We start from the raw sequence: 20934 nt of genomic DNA, 5'->3' as shown, positions 1-20934 counted from the left end.
TTTTTTAGACTCAGTTGAATATTTCACAAGATACAAAAAAAAGTACTACAGATAATAGCCGGCAAGCATCTTCATATCGAGGCCGTGGTAGAGGGCGTGGCCGTCGTGGTCAAGGATACAGAGGTGGAGGTAGATCTGGGCCGACAGATCAACAAAGTGGTGGCAGATCAAATGGATTTGAACGAGGTAATGCTTACAGAATATCTAATGTTATTACTGTAAGAAATATGGCCACACTGAAAGATATTGTCGACTAAAAAAGGAGAATAATGCACCAGTTGATGCTAAGTATGCAGAATCTAATATTCTTTTTGCTTGTTATATTTAAATAATTATTCAGAAAAAATTTGGTATTTGGATAGTGGTTGCAGTTCTCATATGACAGGAAGAGAAGATCTATTTATTGAGTTGGACAGATCAATCCAGAAGCTGGTCAAAATGGGAGATGGTCATGTTCGTGAAGCACAAGGCAAAGGAATAGTGAATGTAAATTTTTTTGGAATTACAAAAATATCAGATGTTCTTTATGTTCCTAGCTTAGATATAAATTTATTTAGTGTTGGCCAATTTCTTATTTCTAGATATTTTTTGGTGTTTGAAAATACTAAATGCCTCATTTACTGATATAACAAGAAAACTAAATTACTTGCTGAGGTTCTTATGGCAAAAAACAAGATTTTTTCTATACATGTTGATTTTCAAAACTATGTTATGAAAGCATCTATTGATGAGAATTGGTTATGGCATGAAAGGTTTGGGCATTTAAGTTTTGACAGTTTGGAGCTACTATATAAGAAGAAGATGGTTGACGGTTTGCCACAAGTTGCATGTGATGGATCACTCTGTGAACGCTGCATAAGAGGGAAGCATCATCGAAACTTATTTCTGAAGAGAAGCTCATGGAGAACAAAATGGCCGCTAGCTTTGATGCATGCAGATATATGTGGCCCCATGCAAACCCCCTCATTAAATAACAATTTTTATTTTGTGGTGTTTGTTGATGATTTTAGTCGGATGACATAGATTGATTTTATAAAACAAAAATCTGATGCTTTCCCAGCTTTCAAAAAATTTAAAAATATGGTAGAAAGAGAATCGGGCTATAAGATAAAAACTCTTCGAACAGATAGAGGTGGTGAATTTATTTCTAATGAGTTTGAAGTTTTTTGTGAAGCAAATAAATTCATAGGCAGTTGACAACCAGCTACACCCCCCAACAAAATGGGGTGGCTGAGAGGAAAAATAGAAGTTTGGTAGAGATGGCAAAGAGCATGTTGAAGGCCAAATAACTACCAAATAAATTTTGGGCAGAGGCAGTTTCTACAGCAGCCTACATTTTAAATCGGAGTCCTACATCATCCTTGGAGGATAGCACTCCGTACGAGGCATGGACAGAATGAAAGCCAAAGGTAAATATTTTAAAATTTTTGATTCTATCGTTTATGTATATGTTCCATCTTAAAAGTGACAAAAGTTAGATGATAATTCTCAAAAATATATTTTTGTGGGATATAGTGATCGAAGTAAGGCATACAGACTTTATAATCCCATTTCATGTTCCTTGATAATTAGTCGTGATGTAATATTTGATGAACAAAATAGCTGGGAGTGGGATGAAGTTGTGCAGGATCGTTTTATCAGGATGGTTGATGAAGAATCCTCTACCATCAATGAAACGGAAAGTGAAACTTCAAGCCCCACTCATACCTCATCGAGTTTGTCAACAAGTTCATCTCCCGAACCATCTCCATCAAGGATGAGGTCGCTGTAAGAAATTTATGAAAGAACAAAAGTGTGCCAGTTCAGTTCTACACTTGAGCCCGAGAATTTTGAAGATGCAGTAAAATCATCAGATTGGTGTAAAGCAATGAATGAAGAAATATCAGTACTTGAGCAAAATCAAATATGGAAGCTCGTAGATCTACCTCCAAACAAAGAAGCAATTGACTTAAAGTGGATCTACAAAATCAAGTTCAAGCCTGATGGATCTGTTCAAAAATTAAAGGTAAGGACCGTTGGTATTTACAATGGGAAGGTATTGATTTTTCCGAAACATTCACTCTAGTAGCTCTTTTTGATACTATTAGAACAGTTTTAGCCCTAGCTGCTCAGTATGAATGGAAAGTTTTCAATTTGATGTTAAATCTACATTCTTAAATGGTTTTTTGCATAATGAAGTATATGTTAAGCAGTCTCAGGGTTATGAAATAAAAGGTATGGAGGATAAGGTGTACAGGCTCAAGAAGGCTTTGTATGGACTCAAACAGGCACCGCAGGCATGGTATAGTCGAATCGACACTCATTTTCTTCAAAATGGTTTTAATCGAAGTTTAAGCGAGCCAACACTTTATGTGAAGACCCAAGGTATAGAAGTATTGATTGTTTATCTCTATGTTGATGATTTAATATATGTTGGAAACTCTCAAAAGATGATTGATGAATTTAAGTATCATATGGTGCAAGAATTTAAAATGACTGATCTTAATTTGATGAACTATTTTTTAGGCCTTGAGGTGACACACTTAGACAAAAGAATTTTTATTTCACAAAAGAAGTACACATCTGACTTACTTGATAGGTTTGGTTTGAAGGATTGTAATTCAGTGGCAAACCCTATGAGAACTAATGTGAAGCTTTCAATTGATGATGGTGTTGAAAAAATTGATGCCAATAATTACAGAAGTTTAATTGAAAGTTTGTTATATGTGACAAACACGAGACTGGATATTCTGCAAGCAACAAGTCTACTTTTTCGGTTCATGTAAAATTCGAGTAAAATCCGTATGGGTGCTGCAAAACAGATCCTGCGATACCTAAAAGGGACTAGTGGCTATGGATTATGGTTTACTAACTGTGATAATTTTTCTTTTTTTGGTTTTTCTGATAGTGATTGGATAGGTTCTATCGACGATCGAAAGAGCACAAGTGGATATGTATTCAAGTTTGGTTCAAGTGCATTATATTGGTTCTTAAAGAAACAACCCACAATGGTGTTATCATCTTCCGAGGCTAAGTATGTTGCCATCACCCGTGCGGCTTGCCAAGCAATTTGGTTGCGGCGGATTCTACATGACTTGAAGCAGAATTTGAAGGACTCGACGATCATTTACTGCAACAACCAATCTACAATTGTCATGACAAAGAATCCAGTGCATCAGAATCGCACCAAGCACATTGACATCCGTCACCATTTTATTCGAGACCAAGTGGCAAACAGTAGTGTCGTGTTGGAGTTTACTCAACTCAAAAGCAGCTTGCGGATATTTTCACCAAGCCATTATCGCTAGAAAAATTCATCTGATGTCGCGAAAAACTTGGAGTCATAAAATTTGATCTTACGGGGGTGTGTTGAAGATAAGACCAAATACTATTGGAGCTAAAACCGTTGAAGTTGAAGATCAAATTTTAGATAATATTAAAATTTATTAGATTTATTATTTTTAATTTTTTATTTGTTGGAGTTTGATGTATTTGAAGTTATCTAAGTACATGACCCATGCTTTATAAAAAGCCTAGCTATGACGTACCATGTCGACAGAACTTTTGAGTAATTAATTCTTTCCCCCTCAATCAAGTCTCTTCTCTATTCTATATTAATTTTTTGTTTTTGCTCTTTAAAATACCGCCCTAACACAACTCACATCATTGCTAATAAAGTACTTCGTTCATGGACCAAGCACATAGAGGTAAACTGCCACTAGTTATTATGTTTATCTTGGTCCTCATTTAATTTCTTGGGTATCTAATTGAGCACGGAAACAAGGCAATAGCAATTACTACTTCTAGACTAGAGGGACTATCTTATCTACTTCTTCAACTCCATGTTCCTCTCAAGCTCTGAATGGTTCTTTATATGCTAATATCAGTGCAACTCATATGGTTGCTAATAAAGTTCATCGTGCATGAACCAACCAAATAGAGATAAACTACCACTTCATTTGTGATTTCATCTAAATGGCCTCTAATTGTCCATTGTGTTCACTCCTCCAATCAACTTGCTAATATTTTTATCAAAGGGCTCCCTCTAAAAGCATTTCAAGCTTTGTGTACCAAATTAATGGCCATTCTTACATTTGTTTGTGGGGTAGTAATAGCAGATCCTTTAAAAATCATGGCAAATCATCCTTTATGGAAACCATAACTTGATTTTTGGATGTCACTGGCAATGTATCTTATCCAAAAATACATTGTATGATCAATGCCATGCATACCAACAACAATACTTCTATGCATGTTTACTCCCCATGCTACCCATATATAGATGCCCTTACCATGCCATATGTTGTTCGATGCATATTCTAAGTGCAGCCAAAATGTGCTGTATAAATTGGGGTCTTCCAAAGAAAACCAATCAAGCAAATTCTTCCCAAAAATTCTCTCTCAAATATTTGACTGAGCACACGTTGATAGACATCATCTACAAGCCTTTTCCTGAGGCTGCGCTGGCGTTTTATGTGAATACATCTTCTCTACGATTGCTGATGTGAAGCCCTGCCCAAGCGGGCTTGATTTGGACAGAAGTCGGCAACCTCAGCCAACTTCAATTTAAAAATATAAAAAGTAAGGATTAAAATAGGAGAAACCATGATCCCCTGCCCGACCCCCTGCTGTGAGGGGGATAAGGCTGTGCAAATGACCAGAGCAGGCGTGCAGGGCTGGTACAAATAGCCGGCGGCCATTGGAGGCTACTACAACAAGCGAACTGCTGCTGTTAGGCCGACATTATCTCATCTGACAACCCCTTCTATTTAAACCCCACTCCTCTAATCGATCTGCCATCAAAAACCCCTCTCTGCCTCCTCACCCCTTTCCGCCTCATCTCCGGCAACCACCGTGCTATCGTAGCCTAGAATTATCTTCCCAAATTAGCCAGATTCTCTTCATCACTAATCTCCTGTATTTTTTTGTCCTGGAAGTTGTTGGCTCGCTTGCCGTCGGATTACTCCATTATCAGCCACAGCCTGCCGCCGCCGCCGCCACCTCTAGTGAGTTCCTTTTCCTCCACTTGGTCTTTCTCTTGGCCATGGAAGTTGCCACCAAGGCAACTAGGGGCAATGCCCCCTTTCCTTCTTCTCTGCTTTCGACCGGATTGCCACTCCGAGCCATGACCACCCCACTGTAGGCCATAGCAGCCATGACCACTCCACCCATGCCACCATGAGACCACCCTCCTTATGAACTGACCTTTTTGACTGGGCCCCTAATTCGACTGGGTCTAACAGGATTCTTGTTAATCGATTCGGTCCATATAAATCGGACCCGTAATCTAAACCAAATCACAACTGAGATCGAGATTCTCTTTTTTTTCACTCTAATCATTTCCTTATATTCAAAGCTAACAATATTATATATTGCTTGTATTAGAGCTTTTGATGCTAGAAGAGCACCGGACTTAGGGATTGGACCATGTGTCGAAGGCCGTGTGACCTTTGGATCTGATTGATCTAAGATAGTAAATTCATTTTATTTCTAGATTTTTCTTAGTACATATTATATATTTCAAACTAGAATATATATATATATATATATATATATATATATATATATATATATATATATATATATATATTAACATTTAGAAGTTAGAAAAATATTTATATTATGCATGCTCTCATCAAAATGTTATTCAAAATTATGGATTAAGCATAAGTTATCATTCTGATATAATTATTATAAAATTATAAAAATTAAAATAAATTGATTTCTCTATCTAACCTAGTATGATATTTGGAAAGGACAATGTGCATATTCATCTTTAAATGAATTTTTGAATAAAACCTATAAATGTTTTTTTGAAATATGATATAGTAGTTTGAATTTAAGATAATTATGAAAACAAGCATGATGATGTTATAAGAACTGGTTATCATGAAAATTATGAAAAAAACTTTCTAGTTAGATCATGATCTGGATCTAACAAACAAGACTGATCGTTGGCCATACGTCAGAAATAAATTTTTTTTGAGCCTAACTAGTCAGAGCTAATTGCTTATAGAGCTGGTCCTTATAGGCCTAACCAGTCGAGGCTGATCGCTCGCACATACTGCTGCATCGATTGTTATTTTTAGAATTGTCACTTTATCCTATTATGGGGTTAATCATGACTATATGAATTATAGTTAGTTTCCTTCTGAGCTTTTTTAGCAAGATTGATCACTAAGACATGCTGATGAATCATGTGTTTTATATTCAAGAGTCAGTCTCTTTTAAATTTCATCACAAAAATAATAGTGGCCATAGTCACCAAAAACTGAGAAGAGATTTTTATATTTTATTATTATACATAGCATGTTTTGAAAAAGTAAGTATATTGATACATATATCTTATTATTGTTAAATTGCTATGGTTGAAGTAAAATTTATTTTATGCTTGATTGTCACGTCCCAAATTCGGGACATAACATGGCCATGCTACCGAGGGATGGACCCACGATAACACGAAGCTAAAATTCATCTTCTTAATTATAATAACAGGTGTATCATAAATAAATGTAATAATGAAGTTCAATTCAAATATTTAATTAAATTAAAACTGGTTCAGAGCATCTAAATCCAAAGATGAAATAATCTAAGCCTTAAAATTCATAATGACTACAATCCATAAACATAAACTGAATTCCTAGTGCAAAATTTTCAAGCTTACTTTACTGATCTCTAAGCCTGGATTTCTTTCCATCAGTCCTATCCTTATTTCTTTGTACATGAAAAAGAAAATAAAAAATATATGAGCTACACCAGCTCAGTAAGTAGACTTCCGCTTCCTTACCGGATCAAGCATAAGTTTTCTATGATAATGCATCATTTAGCAAATAACAATTATTGTAAAAATAAATATTTCATAGAACATATAATAAAACAAGTTATAAGCTCATCATGCATGCATAAATCATGTATATTTCATAATTATGAATCGTAAATTATTTTCATCATGTATTCATGTCATGTTTCAAAATATTGCTCATACATATTCGTGCTAAGATCACTATTATACCCATGACAGGGCCATGTTTCTTAATCGACAGAGTTCTTAATTCATGTGCCAACTTTATACCCACTAACAGGGCCATATTTCGTGTGGATGCTAGCTCCGGATGTCGACCTTCCCGAAGGGATTCATTCATAGCCATCTGAGAGCCTTTGAAATCATTATATCTTTTTCTTAAAGCATACATATACATAGATGGAAAAATAATGAAATTCATACTTTATAATCATGCTATTTTCATAAGACATATTCATGAAATCAATGCTCACAATAAAATATGCTTTTTCATATCACATATGTCGATCTTTATTTTATGAAAAATTATGATTTCATCAATAGCAATTCTTTGCATAAAAATATGATCATTTAAAAATAAATAAAGAGCATAAGATCTACTTATCTCGATCGTCCTGGGCCTTTTAATCTTCTTTAAAAGAATCGGACAGTCCTATTTAAAATATTAAATCATCAATAAATTTTATTTCATATATTTAATAAAATTACATAATATAAGAAAATGATCGATTTGATGATCAGTCCAATAAATCTCTCCCTTCGGCTCTAAACCGATTTAAGGTCATAGGTCCCTAGGAGTGGAGAAGATGGCCTAATAGGAGATTCATAGGGCTTCTTAGAGAGAGAAATTTTTTTTTAGAGAGAGAAAGTCCAATTCTAGAGAGAGAAAGACTTTATAGAGGGATGAGAGAAACTTTCTCTCATGTGTATTATTTATTATTTATTATTATTATTATTATTATTTATATTTTATTTTCTTTTTCTTTTTCTTTTTTTTTTTTTCTTTTTCTTTTTCTTTTCTTTTTCCTTTTTTTTTTCTTTTTCCTTTTCTTTTCTTTTTTCCCGTGGCCTTCTTTGGCCGAAACAGGGGACCTAGAGGTCCCCGTATCTTAGACCGATCGTTCACAGCCGTACCTTGTCCGACGGTGGCCGCGGCAAGGGACGATCTTCTCGAGTTCGGAGGGGCCAGAGCCGGCGGTCGGCGTGATTGTTGGCACCTTAAAAACCAAGAAAAGGGAGAGGCCGAACAGGGCTTCCCTTTTCCGACGAAATCCGACGACTCCTGTCGCCGGCAGTCATGCCCACCGGCACGAGAAAGAAGGGAGAGAAGGGAGGAAGAGGAGGAAGGACTGACCACAGCCTCCGATGACCCCCACCAGCGTAAAATCGCGACGAGCACGAGTCGAGAGGTCGTGGCTTCAATCGAGAAAATCGAAGAAGAACTCCGACGATCGTCGGTGACTGTTGTGTCTTCTCTTAGAGGAGAGGAAGGGGGTTCTTATAGAGCTCATCCTAGGGTCTTTTAATGGCCCTAGGACTCCGATTCCTGATCGAAATCAGAGAAGGGGAAGACTCCGATCGAGAGTCTTCTTCTCTTTTTTTTTTTCCTAAGTGGGCTTAGTGGGCTTTTGGCCCATCGGGCCAGGTTATCACATTCTACCCCCCTTAAAAAAAATTTCGTCCTCAAAATTTAACATACCTTCATTTTCAAATAAATATGGATATCTCATCTTCATATCATCTTCAAGCTCCCATGTAGCCTCTCTCTCTTCATGATTACTCCAATGAATCTTTACATACGGAATGATGTGCCGTCTTAGAACTTGCTGTTTTCGATCAATAATTCAGAGAAAAAATTCTTCATAGGTTAGATCTTCATGAACTTGCAATGGCTCATACTTTATCATACTATTTGGATCAGGTACAAACTTTCTCAGTAGTAAAACATGAAAGATATTGTGCACTTTGGATAAATCTGGTGGTAAAGCTAGTTCGTAAGCAACATCTCCTACTCGATTTAAAATTTTCAAAAGGTCCAATATATCGCGGACTCAGCTTGCCATGTCTCTCAAACCTCATGACACCCTTAGTAGGAGACACTTTTAGAAAAAATGATCACCGACCTGAAATTCTAATTCTCTTCTTTTTCTATCTGCCCAACTCTTCTATCTATCCTGTGCTGCTTTGAGTCTTCCCTTGATTAGATAAATTTTATCTCTAGCATCTTGAACTAACTCGGGATCTATTAATTTCTTTTCACCTACTTCATCCCAATACAGAGGGGATCTATACTTTCTTCCATATAGGACTTCATAAGTGCCATCCGAATACTAGAATGAAAACTGTTGTTATATGCAAATTCAATCAATGTCATATGATTATCCCAATATCTACCGAAATCAAAAACACAAGCTCTTAACATATCCTCAAGAGTTTGAATTGTCCTTTCAGATTGGCCATCGGTCTAGGGATGGAATGCAGTACTAAGCCTCAATTCTGTCCCCAAAGCATCTTGAAAACTTTTTCAAAATCTAAATACGAATCGTAGATCTCGATCAGACACAATACTTATTGGAACACCGTGCAGGCGTACAATTCCATCAATATACATCTGGGCTAACTTATCAAGTGGAGTGCCAACTTGAAAAGATAGAAAGTGAGCTAATTTAGTAAGCCGATCAACAATCACCCACACTGCATCATTTTTTCTTGTTGTCCTTGGAAGTCCAATAACGAAATCCATCGTGATATGCTCCCATTTTCATTCTGGTATCTCTAATGGTCTTAGCAAACCAGCAAGTCTTTGATGTTCGGCTTTCACTTGCTGGCATACCAAGCATTGAGATACAAATCGAGCTATCTCCTGCTTCATTCCATTCCACCAGAAGAGTTATTTTAAATCTCTATACATCTTTGTACTATCGAGATGAAAGGAGAAACAGAATTTATGAGCTTCTTTCAAAATTTTTTTTTTAGTTCAGGATCTCCTGGTATACATAATCTGTTCCCAAAATAAAGAGTTCCATCTGTATGTAGCCTAAACTCAGTTCGTAGCCCTTTCTCGATGTCATTCTTAAACTGACATAAATGAATATCACTTTGTTGGGTCGCTTTTATCTATTTGATCAATGCTGGTTGTACCATTAAATTTGCTAACACATTCTTAACATCAGTACAAGTCACTTTAATTTGTAAATCTTCAAGATCTCTCAGAATTTGTTGCTGAAAGGATAGCAGAGTCATCACATTCGCTGAAGACTTCCTACTAAGTGCATCTGCCACCACATTGGCTTTTTCAGGGTGATATTAATATTTAGATCATAATCTTTTAATAGTTCAAGCCACCTTTTTGCCTCATGTTCAGCTCTTTTTGAGTAAATAAGTATTTCAAGCTTTTATGATCAGTAAAGATTTCACATGATTCTCCATATAAATAGTATCGCCAAATCTTTAAAGCAAAAATAATAGCTGCTAACTCCAAATCATGTGTCGGATAATTCTGCTCATAGATTTTTAGTTGTCGAGAAGCATAAACTATAACTTTATCATTCTGCATCAACACACAACCTAATCTCTTCTTGGAAGCATCACTATAAATGACAAATCCTCCCTTATTAGATGGTAAAGTAAGAACTGGGACAGATATCAATCGTTGCTTCAGATCTTGAAAACTCTGCTCACATTCACTGCTCCATTCAAATTTTATTCGTTTCTGAGTTAAGTGAGTTAGAAAAATTATAATTTGAGAAAATTTCTTGACGAATCTTCTATAATAACCAACCAAGCCTAAGAAGCTTCTAACTTCCGTCACATTAGTCAGACGAGGCCAATTCACCATGGCTTCTATCTTCTTTGGATCGACTGAGATTTCTTTCTTAGATATTACATGACCGAGGAAGACAACATTATCCAACCAGAACTCACACTTGTTAAGCTTGGCGAAGAGCTTCTCTTCTCTCAAGGTCTGAAACACGATCCTAAATGTCTCTCATGTTCCTCTATATTTTTAGAATAAACTAGGATATCATCAATAAAAATAACAACGAATTGATCCAGATACGGCTTGAAAATCTGTTCATCATATCCATAAAAGCAGCCGGTGCATTGGTTAGTCCAAAAGGCATTACTAAAAATTTATAATGGCCATACCTGGTTCTAAATGCAGTCTTAGGTACATCTTCATCTCTAATTCTTAGTTGATGATAGCCTGATCGTAAGTCAATTTTGGAGAAAACTTGTGCATCCTGAAGTTGATCAAATAAGTCATCTATTCGAGGAAGAGGATATTTATTCTTTATGGTTACCTTATTCAACTCCCGATAGTCAATGCATAAACGCATGCTCCCATCTTTCTTTTTCACAAATAACACAGGAGCTCCTCAAGGTGATGTACTTGGTCGACAAACTTTTTATTCAAAAGTTCTTGCAGTTGATCCTTTAATTCTCATAATTCTACGGGAGCCATCCGATAAGGAGGTTTTGAAATAGGTCCGGTTCCTGGAGTGATATCAATTTTAAATTCAACCTCACGCTCTGGGGGCAGTCCGGGTAGTTTATCTGAAAAAATATCAAAAAATTTTTGACAATTGGGATATCATCCAACTTTATCTTTTTCTTCTCGACATCTATTACATGGGCCAAAAATATTTTGCATCCTTTCCTCAAATCTTTTCTTGCGTTCATGATTGAGATAATACCCAAAGATTGTTTGGGTTCCGTATTATGAACTTCGCCTAGAAAGAAGAATTACAGTTCATCCAAAATTTGAAATATCACTCTTTTTCCAAAACAATCAATATGTGCATGGTACGAAGATAACCAGTTCATCCCAAGAATAACGTCAAAATCATACATATTTAGCTGAATCAAATCTGCTGCTAATTCTTTTTCTTCTATTAGATTATGCAATTCTTAAAAATAATGTTAGCAACAACAATATTTTTAAAAGGTGTGCTAACATATAATGGTTCATTTAGTTTTTCAGACACACAATTCAAAGAAGTAGCAAACTTGAGAGATATAAAAGAGTGAGAAGAGCCGGAATCGAATAACACACGAGCATGAATAGAATTGACTGGGATAATACCTATCACCACTTGATCATTTGCATTGGCCTCCTACTGGTTTAAAGTAAACACTCATGCATTTTCTTTCTGTTTTTGATCAACTGGTTTGTTAGGTCTAGAGTCATCTCTTTTCTTATTTGGGCAATCAGAGCCATATGTCCTTTCTCACCACATAAGAAGCATGCTCCTATCCTCTTGAGATAAGGTCCATTGTGATTTTTTCCATAATAGGAGGAGGATGTAGATTCTTTCTTCTTATTAGAGTTATTATTTTTAAAATTTTTCTGCTGATCCTTTAGATTTTCTACTGATCTCGATCTCTTCTTACCTCCTCTTTCTAGATCTGCTCTTTTCAATTCAGACTCCACTTTCAAAGCTCACTCCAGTAGTCCTTGTAGTTATTGAAAATATGAGAAGACAGATGAGATCGAATTCTATATCTTAGACCTTGTTCGAATCTGTTAGCTTTACTCCTTTTAAACTCCATAAGCTGGGGGCAGAAGCGGCCTAGCTTATTAAATTTGTTAGCATATTCTAACACCGTCATATCATCCTTTTGCTTTAAGACTAGAAACTCATTTTCTTTTACCAATCTCATTGTCCTCGGAAAGTAATGATCATAAAATATCTCTTTGAATTCTTTCTAAGTGAGCTGATCATCATTATTCCCATAGGCAGCTTTTATTGCAGTCCACCAAAACTCGACATTCCCTTTTAACATAGGAACGACTAATCAGACCTTCACATTCTCAGGGTATTGCAGGGTATCAAACATCTTTTCCATCTCTCGAATCCATGTCTCTGCAGCCGTAGGATCAAATTCATCCTCAAATAGAGGTGGGTTGAGCCTTCTGAATCTCTCGTAGTATGACTCCATAGATAATATCAGTCAAGGAGCAGTTTGTGCCTGCTGCTGGATAAGCTGAGCCACCACTTGACATACACCAGCAATGTTCGCTTGAGTGGCCGGTGCATCAGGAGCCCGCTCAACTGGTTGATTGGCAGCTCCCCACGACGTCAATCTTGCTCCTCTTGCTCTTCTTATCCTAGCAGCCATATTTGCCAAGATCTCGCCCTCCCTATCGCTCATCGCTTCCTATTCAAATACCAATATTATTATATTATTTTATAACAGAGTTGCAGTACAGTTAATAATTTAAGTCAGAGTCTAACTATGCGTAACTTAACTATCCACTATTAGGTTTTAAGTTCTACCTTTGATTAAACCTATCGCTCTGATACCATAAAATATCACGCCCCAAATTCGGGACATAACACGGCCATGCTACCGAGGGATAGACCCACGATAACACGAAGCCAAAATTCATCTTCTTAAATATAATAACAGGTGTATCATAAATAAATGTAATAATGAAGTTCAATTCAAATATTTAATTAAACCAAAACTGATTCAGAGCATCAAAATCCAAAGATGAAATAATCCAAGCTTTAAAATTATAATGACTACAATCCATAAACTGAATTTCTAGTGTAAAATTTTCAAGCTTGCTTTGCTGATCCCCAAGCCTGGATTTTCTTTCCATCAGTCCTAGCTTTATTTCTCTGTACATGAAAAAGAAAACAAAAAAATATGAGCTACACCAGCTCAGTAAGTAGACTTCCACTTCCTTACCGGATCAAGCATAAATTTTCTATGATAATGCATTATTTAGCAAATAATAATTATTATAAAAATAAATATTTTATAGAGTATATAATAAAACAAGTTATAAGCTCATCATGCATGCATAAATCATGTATATTTCATAATTATGAATTATAAATAATTTTCATCATGTATTATATCATGTTTCAAAACATTGCTCACAGATATTCGTGCTAAGATCACTATTATACCTGTGATAGGGTCATGTTTCTTAATCGATAGAGTTCTTAATTCATGTGCCAACTTTATACCCGCTGGTAGGGCCATGTTTCGTGTGGATGCTAGCTCCGGATATCGATCTTCCCAAAGGGATTCATTCATAGCCATCTGAGAGCCTTTGAAATCATTATATCTTTTTCTTAAAGCATACATATGCATAGATGGAAAAACAATGAAATTCATGCTTCATAATCATGCTATTTTCATAAGACATATTCATGAAATCAATGCTCACAATAAAACATACTTTTTCATATTACATATGCCGATCCTTATTTTATGAAAAATTATGATTTCATCAATAGCAATTTTTTGCATAAAAACATGATCATTTAAAAATAAGTAAGGAGCATAAGATCTACTTACCTCGATCGTCTTGGACCTTTTAATCTTCCTTAAAAGAATCGGATAGTCCTATTTAAAATATTAAATCATCAATAAATTTTATTTTATATATTTAATAAAATTACATAATATAAGGAAATGATCGATTTGATGATCAGTCCAATAAATCTCTTCTTTCGGCTCTAAACCGATTTAAGGTCATAGGTCCCTAGGAGTGGAGAAGATGGTCTAATAGGGGATTCATAGGACTTCTTAGAGAGAGAAATTTTTTTTAGAGAGAGAAAGTTCAATTCTAGAGAGAGAAAGACTTTAGAGAGGGATGAGAGAAATTTTTTCTCATGTATATTATTATTATTTTTATTATTATTATATATATTTATATTTTATTTTATTTTCTTTTTTTTTTTTCCTTTTCTTTTCGTTTTCCTTTTTTTTCTTTTTCCTTTCCTTTTCTTTTTCCTTTTCTTTTCTTTTTTCTCGTGGCCTTCTTTGGCCGAAACAAGGGACCTAAAGGTCTCCATACCTTAGACCGACCGTTCACAGCCGTACCTTGCCCGACGATGGCCGGCGGCAAGGGACGACCTTCCCGAGTTCGGAGGGGCCAGAGCCGGCGGTCGGCGTGACCGTCGGCGTCTTAAAAACCAGGAAAAGAGAGAGGTCGAACAGGACTTCCTTTTTCGACGAAATCCGATGACTCTTGTCGCCGGCAGTCATGCCCACCGTTACGAGAAAGAAGGGAGAGAAGGGAGGAAGAGGAGAAAGGACTTACTACAGCCTCCGATGACCCCCACCGGCGTGAAATCGCGGCGAGCACGAGTCGAGGGGCCGCGGCTTCAATCGAAAAAATCGGAGAAGAACTCCGGCGATCGTCGGTGACTGTTGTGTCTTCTTTTAGAGGAGAGGAGGGGGGTTCTTATAGAGCTCGTCCTAGAGTCTTTTAATGGCCCTAGGACTCCGATTCCTTATTAGAACCGGAGAAGAGGAAGACTCCGATCGAGAGTCTTCTTTCCTATTTTTTTTTTCCTAAGTGGGCTTAGTGGGCTTTTGGCCCATCGGGCCGGGTTATCACATTAATTTCTTGGAGATATTGGAATTTACTGTGCCTTAAGCGGTGAGGAGCTTAGAGAGTAAAAGACATATGATTATTTATTCTTTAAAAAAATTGATTAGACTTATTTATTATTATTTAATGGTTTAGATTAATTCTTTTGATAAATTGGAATAATTATCTTGCCTGAGTTTGAAATGATATAAATGTATGAATGAAAAAGGCAAGCCTTACGTGTTCTATGGTGTTAAACACTATGGATGTGCGGCTGTCTATCCCATGCCAGGCATGGGTCATCTGGTTGGGGCATGACAATTGATGTATTCCTTAAATTCTTATATCATCTTGGAGGAGGGTAGTCTGCTTAGATCAGAGAAGCAGATCCTATATTCTTCCATGCGAAATTTGCAGGTAAGCCTATGTCTAAGCATGACGATATTCTAAGGTCAGTGCTATTGCTTCTTTCCATTGGATCTTTGAACTCATTGCAATAAGCTTTCGTTCTGCAGATAGTTGTCTTTTTTGGTTTTCAGGTGGTCGTTTTGATCGTTCTTCTTCTATGCGATTTCTTTCTTTCAGATATCAACATTATCACATTATGTAGAAAATAACCTGATTTCTAGAGGAACACATAACCCAAGCAAGTTTGCCATAAGCAAAAAACAGGCTATAAGATGAGCTTTTCTTCCTCCAATCAAATGCCTTCATAATAATTAGATAGAAATGAGCATGGAGAATTCCTATTACGCCCACCTTCAACCATGAATTGATGTTGTTCCTCGAGTAAGCAAAGCTTCAAAAAAATTGTCTTAACTGCTTCATCATAGATAGCAAAACCTCTGCCTCCTTGGTAAGGTGGTCTAAACAAACCATCAGCATCCACTTGAAATCACATTAGAGTATAGCTCACCAAAAACATTATTATACCAATGACTTGGGAAGGAAAATAAAGGAGTATCATTGTTGTTTCTAAAAGGATTAGTTTTTCTCCTTAATCAAATCTTTTTAAGTATTTCAAAAGGGAATCAGCAGAACAATAAAATAATATCACATATAATGCTTTTTTGTCATCAATGTTTTTAAATATATTCATGGATCAGATCACTTGCTCATACCAAATATAGAAACTCTTAGTGCTACATCAATCCCTTAACATGACTAAAGAGCAATCAAAGAGAGAAAGAAGTGGTACCATCATCAGAAAGAAAACAAGTTTGTGGAAAGCTGCTTTGTGTTCACCATTATAATATGTGGGCTAAAAACAGCCATCTCTAATCCTATACAAGATTCTTTAGAATCCATAGAATTGACAAACAAGGAGGGGGACAAATCAAACAATCCAAATCTTTGTCATTCTTCAACTAAGGTGCTCCTAACTATATACAAAGAAACTATAGATGATGAGTGGAAGATTATTTACATGAAAACGCCTGTGTTAGGGAACCAGCATCCTGTTAAAGATTCTACAAAAAATCTGAAACTTCTTCATGTCAACTGCTCAATTGACTTCTTGTGCTTCCAGATTTCTTGTCTACATAAGTTGGACTGACTTCACTTGCTTTAGTGTTCGTCGTCAACACCACTCCCTCTAGCTTCATCTGCTTGGCTCGACAGAAAGGAGAGCAAAATGCACGCATATACCTGCATAACAAAATCTTCAATGTCCTACTCATGATCTTCAAGAGACCAAACTTAATAAGAAACAAATCATAACAAATAGCGCCATGGCATGGTTAACCAAAATTTCGCTAGTAAGAGGAAGTGTGTGGTCAATGACCATAGAGTTGATTCTATAAATGGACATTCTGAAATATATAAATTACCTGATTAAATCATATACCTAGTATGATTGAACTCTTTCAGAATAACCTGATAGGACTGTTTGGATTAATAAAAGGGCTTTAGTTTCTAACAACAACCTTTATATCCAGACATCTATGTCATGATATGATTTCTTCTAATCAAAAAAGAAAAAAATTCCACGATTGTGGTCACATAATGTGGCTATGGACATTTTTTAGACCACTATGGCATTATAAATCTTAGTAATGAAATTTAATATATATATATAAAGGCAAAGCTACACTGTTCAACCACGGATATAGATTCAAGTGCATGCTTAAAAATTATGCAAAAATATGTGCTATTTGATGGTAGTCAAAGATGTTGAAAAGAAACATGGTTGCAACAAGTGTATAGAGTTCCTAATTAAAATAGGTGCACTTGAGATAACTAGGATTTGGGGGAATTAAAAAACATAAGAAAAACTAATGCCATTTTTACAGCGTATAACTGCATTTAGGAAGACAATAAGGAACTCTAATGGTTTGATATTTGATTTAAAAGTCAGACAAGGTTCCTATTATTTTTGTGGGTTTAGGTTAGGTCTTTCTCATGAAAGAACATTTGATATTCTTTCGCATGCAGGACCATCCGATGGGGATGAGCATGCTGAGAGTGGAGCAGATGTGATGACGGAGTGGAAACAGAATGGATCTCATTATTTCAGATGCAAACCCATATTCCACTAAGTTTGATACTCTTCACAGCTATTGTAAAATATGTTTGCTTGGTATATGAATGATACTTAGAAATGACCAATATGAATCAAGGTTTGCCGCTTTATACCGGACCATATTGGTACCATCCAATTACAATGACGATATACAACACAGTACGAGATGGCAAAACATATAAAATGTTGGTATGGCATGAAACTAAGTGTCGGTTCGATACTGATATGGTATGTCCGGTATAGTACAATCCTGACTAGTATGGCAAACATCAATATAAATGATTTTTCATAGTAGCACAACAATCAGAAAAAAAAAAAAAAAAAAAAAGAAAAAAAAGAAAAGAAAAAGTGAATCATTAATCCACACAATGGAACCTAATTCTTTAATGGTGTTTGAATAAGCTAGTCAGAGGCTCGAATCAATAATGGTATCAAGACTACAAAATCCACAAGAAATAAAAAAAAAAAAATGCAGATATTTAATTCTTTCGGAAATTAAAATATAAGACAGAAAAGAAGAACAACAATCATCTTAGTACTTAAAACAAGAAAACTCTGCGATCAAAAAGTTGGCATTGAACAAATTATGGATTCAAGAAACTGAATAAACTAAGTCATCAGTTCTTTGAACCAAATCAAAAGAAAAGGTACATCACAAATCCAAAAAGGGAAGCAAGGAACAAGAAAAGATTCGATTTTGATGAGAGGGGGCCTACCCAAACATGTATATGGGCTTATTGGCTCTAAGCACATTCTTACAGAAGAAGCAGGACTCGAACAACTTCTCAGGCTTCTTCGGCACAAAATCCTCGGTGCTCGGCTCTTGACACGAGGCCTCCACCGAAAAGATCACCGGGGAGGTCGGCCTCCCCTCTGGAGCCTTCTTCCTTGCCTCGGAGAAGATCGGAGCCCTGGGCGAAGCTATCCTCTTCTTGGGCGTCGGAGGCAGGGCCTCCACCACCTCAAGATCCGTCTCCCCATGCGGCGGCGTCGAAGGCGGCGGCGACGGACGATCGGTGACGGCGGGATTATCTGGAGGCGGCGGCGGTGGAGGAGCTGGAGCGGATTTCACTTCCCAAGCGTCGGCGGGATCACGGCAGAAGATCTTGTCGAGGGGGCTGCCCGCCCCGATGCTGGAGGACCTCCACACACGAGAGCGTTTCCCCATGGAGGTGAGATCGAGAGGATCGGAAGGCTAGGGTTTTGGGGTTTTTTCGCAGGGAGACTTAGGGTTTATACGGTCGTTGGAGAGGCGCGGAAGCGAGGAAGGGGTTCGAAAAGTTTTCCCTCGTCGGTAGGTGAATTTGTTATAATTATTTTCTGCCCTTCATCTGGATACCGAATTCAGTTGTAATCCTATTGAAAGTTCGCCGGCTTTGATGGAGGTCGGAGGCGAGGTCGTTGAGAAGATGGAGATACACGTCATCGCTTTGGATTATAGGAGAAGGGACCAAAATCTTAACGGATATCATACTAAATCCAAAAATAATAAAAAGATAAAGTATTCGTTTTAAGATTTGTTAGTTAAAATATTAATTTTTGAAAAACAGATGATTGAAGCGTATTGGATCATGTTTTGAGATTGAAGGGCTTGCATCAAGATGACATATGAGTTTAGGTTATTACCAAACATAACTAGTTTTTTTCTACCAAAAAAAAAACATGAATAGTTTTGGGCCATGGTTTCAGACTCAGGTCCAATCCATTGGTTTGACCATAAATAGTTTGGTCAAGGTCAAGCATGATCGAGATTCAATGCAAATTATTTGAGTCCATTTTAGGAACAAACTGCATTAGGTCTCAATTAAAGTTAAGCTTTTTTTTTTGGTAAGAAATTGAAGTTAAGCTTTTGGTAATCCTTTTATAGCTAAAGCCATAACTAGTGGTGATCAAATACAAACAATTTTTAATAGCTGAGATATTGAATTTTATTGGCACCAGGCAGTTATTTGGAGTCCATGATTTATATAGCTTTAGCTGCTAAGTATATATGTTTGTTGGTAACTTTGACAGAGAGTTATTAAGCTAATTATGCGTTGTTGATCTTTCTCTTATCAAATTAGTTTATGGAGTCAATTTATTGGTTAACAATATATGAGAGCTCAAGTTTACTCAAAATCTTGTGCATGGAATCAAAAATCTGCTTCTTAAGGGGAATGCTCTTTTAGAAGAATAAGGGATCCACAAATAAAATGATTAATTACCAACCTATCAAATTCGCCATATCAAAGAGGATTCATTTTGTTTACATAATTAGTCATGGCTTTTCCAATGAACTCAAGAACTCATCATTTATTATTCCCAAAAAATATTGGAAAACCTCCAATTAAGCAACATTACTCGCAGGTGATGAAAGAGAGAAACATAACATAATAAAATATAAAGTTGAATTTTATTGGTTTGCTAACTTAATAAACACATAGTTTAACCAGGGACACACCCCAGTTCACATCAAATAAATGGGAAAAATGTGTATGATTTATACTTGACTTAATTAGAAGCATAAATATAGAATGACAAACAGAACTTTGGATCCAGTTTAAGAAAATAGAGGTGGAATGGAGCAAAAATAAGTCATGGATTTTTAGCAAAACCCATTATTTACACATAAGGAGAAGTGGAATGGAACAAATATATATATATATATATATATAGAAAGATTAGAGTTGTTGAAGGTCAATGTAAAAGAGTTGAAAGCTACCTGGAATAAAAGGGAATCTATTTGAATCTAGATTAGAAAGAGGGGGATATAGGTGGGTGGGAGCTCATATATATATATATATATTTGATTGTCAAGGGTTTTGCAAATTTGTCTCTCTTTACAAAACTATTTACAACCTTACAAACCATTCACAACTATAAATAACTAATTGTAACTTAATTTCTATAATTGGATTAAATAACCAAATAGCTTCTTATTTCGGTACCTGCCAAAATAATCAGATGTCTAAAAGCTGAAAGAAAATTATCCTTATTTTTCTACTTTTCTCACTTATCCCACTTTCTCTGAGCATCAACAAAGTACTACTTACTTCTAACCTAAATAAGAGATCTTAGAGGTTGTATTTAGATTTGGAATCAAATATTTTAATCCATTTGTTGCACCTCATAAGCTTTAAAATCTGGGTTAAATTATCATTTTGAAAGATAAAATATGTACTTATGGAAAGTTTGAAAATGATAAATAGCTTATTGTTTCTCCTTCTAACTTATTTACCCCTTTAACCAAGGAATAATTCATTTTTTCTTGGTTCTTAGGTAGCCTCAAGTGTAGATAATTTTATTCAAATAGGT

At 36.1% G+C, this 20934-nt stretch overlaps 1 protein-coding gene across 1 annotated transcript; it reads right to left on the bottom strand.

Moving 5' to 3' along the window:
* Positions 1-16350: 16350 nt before the first annotated feature.
* LOC105042320 (uncharacterized) lies at positions 16351-19229 on the bottom strand. The gene is made up of 2 exons (XM_010919473.3): positions 18357-19229; positions 16351-16766 (listed from the first exon to the last, which is right to left on the bottom strand). Exons 1-2 carry the CDS (start codon positions 18806-18808, stop codon positions 16616-16618), a joined length of 603 nt encoding a protein of 200 aa, XP_010917775.2. The 5' UTR covers positions 18809-19229; the 3' UTR covers positions 16351-16615.
* Positions 19230-20934: the final 1705 nt, after the last annotated feature.

This window comes from Elaeis guineensis, chromosome 3 (assembly GCF_000442705.2).
Source record: "Elaeis guineensis isolate ETL-2024a chromosome 3, EG11, whole genome shotgun sequence".
Lineage (NCBI taxonomy): Eukaryota > Viridiplantae > Streptophyta > Magnoliopsida > Arecales > Arecaceae > Elaeis > Elaeis guineensis.
The sequence above is the reverse complement of the archived record's forward strand: the minus strand, read 5'-3'. Positions and strand labels throughout refer to the sequence as shown.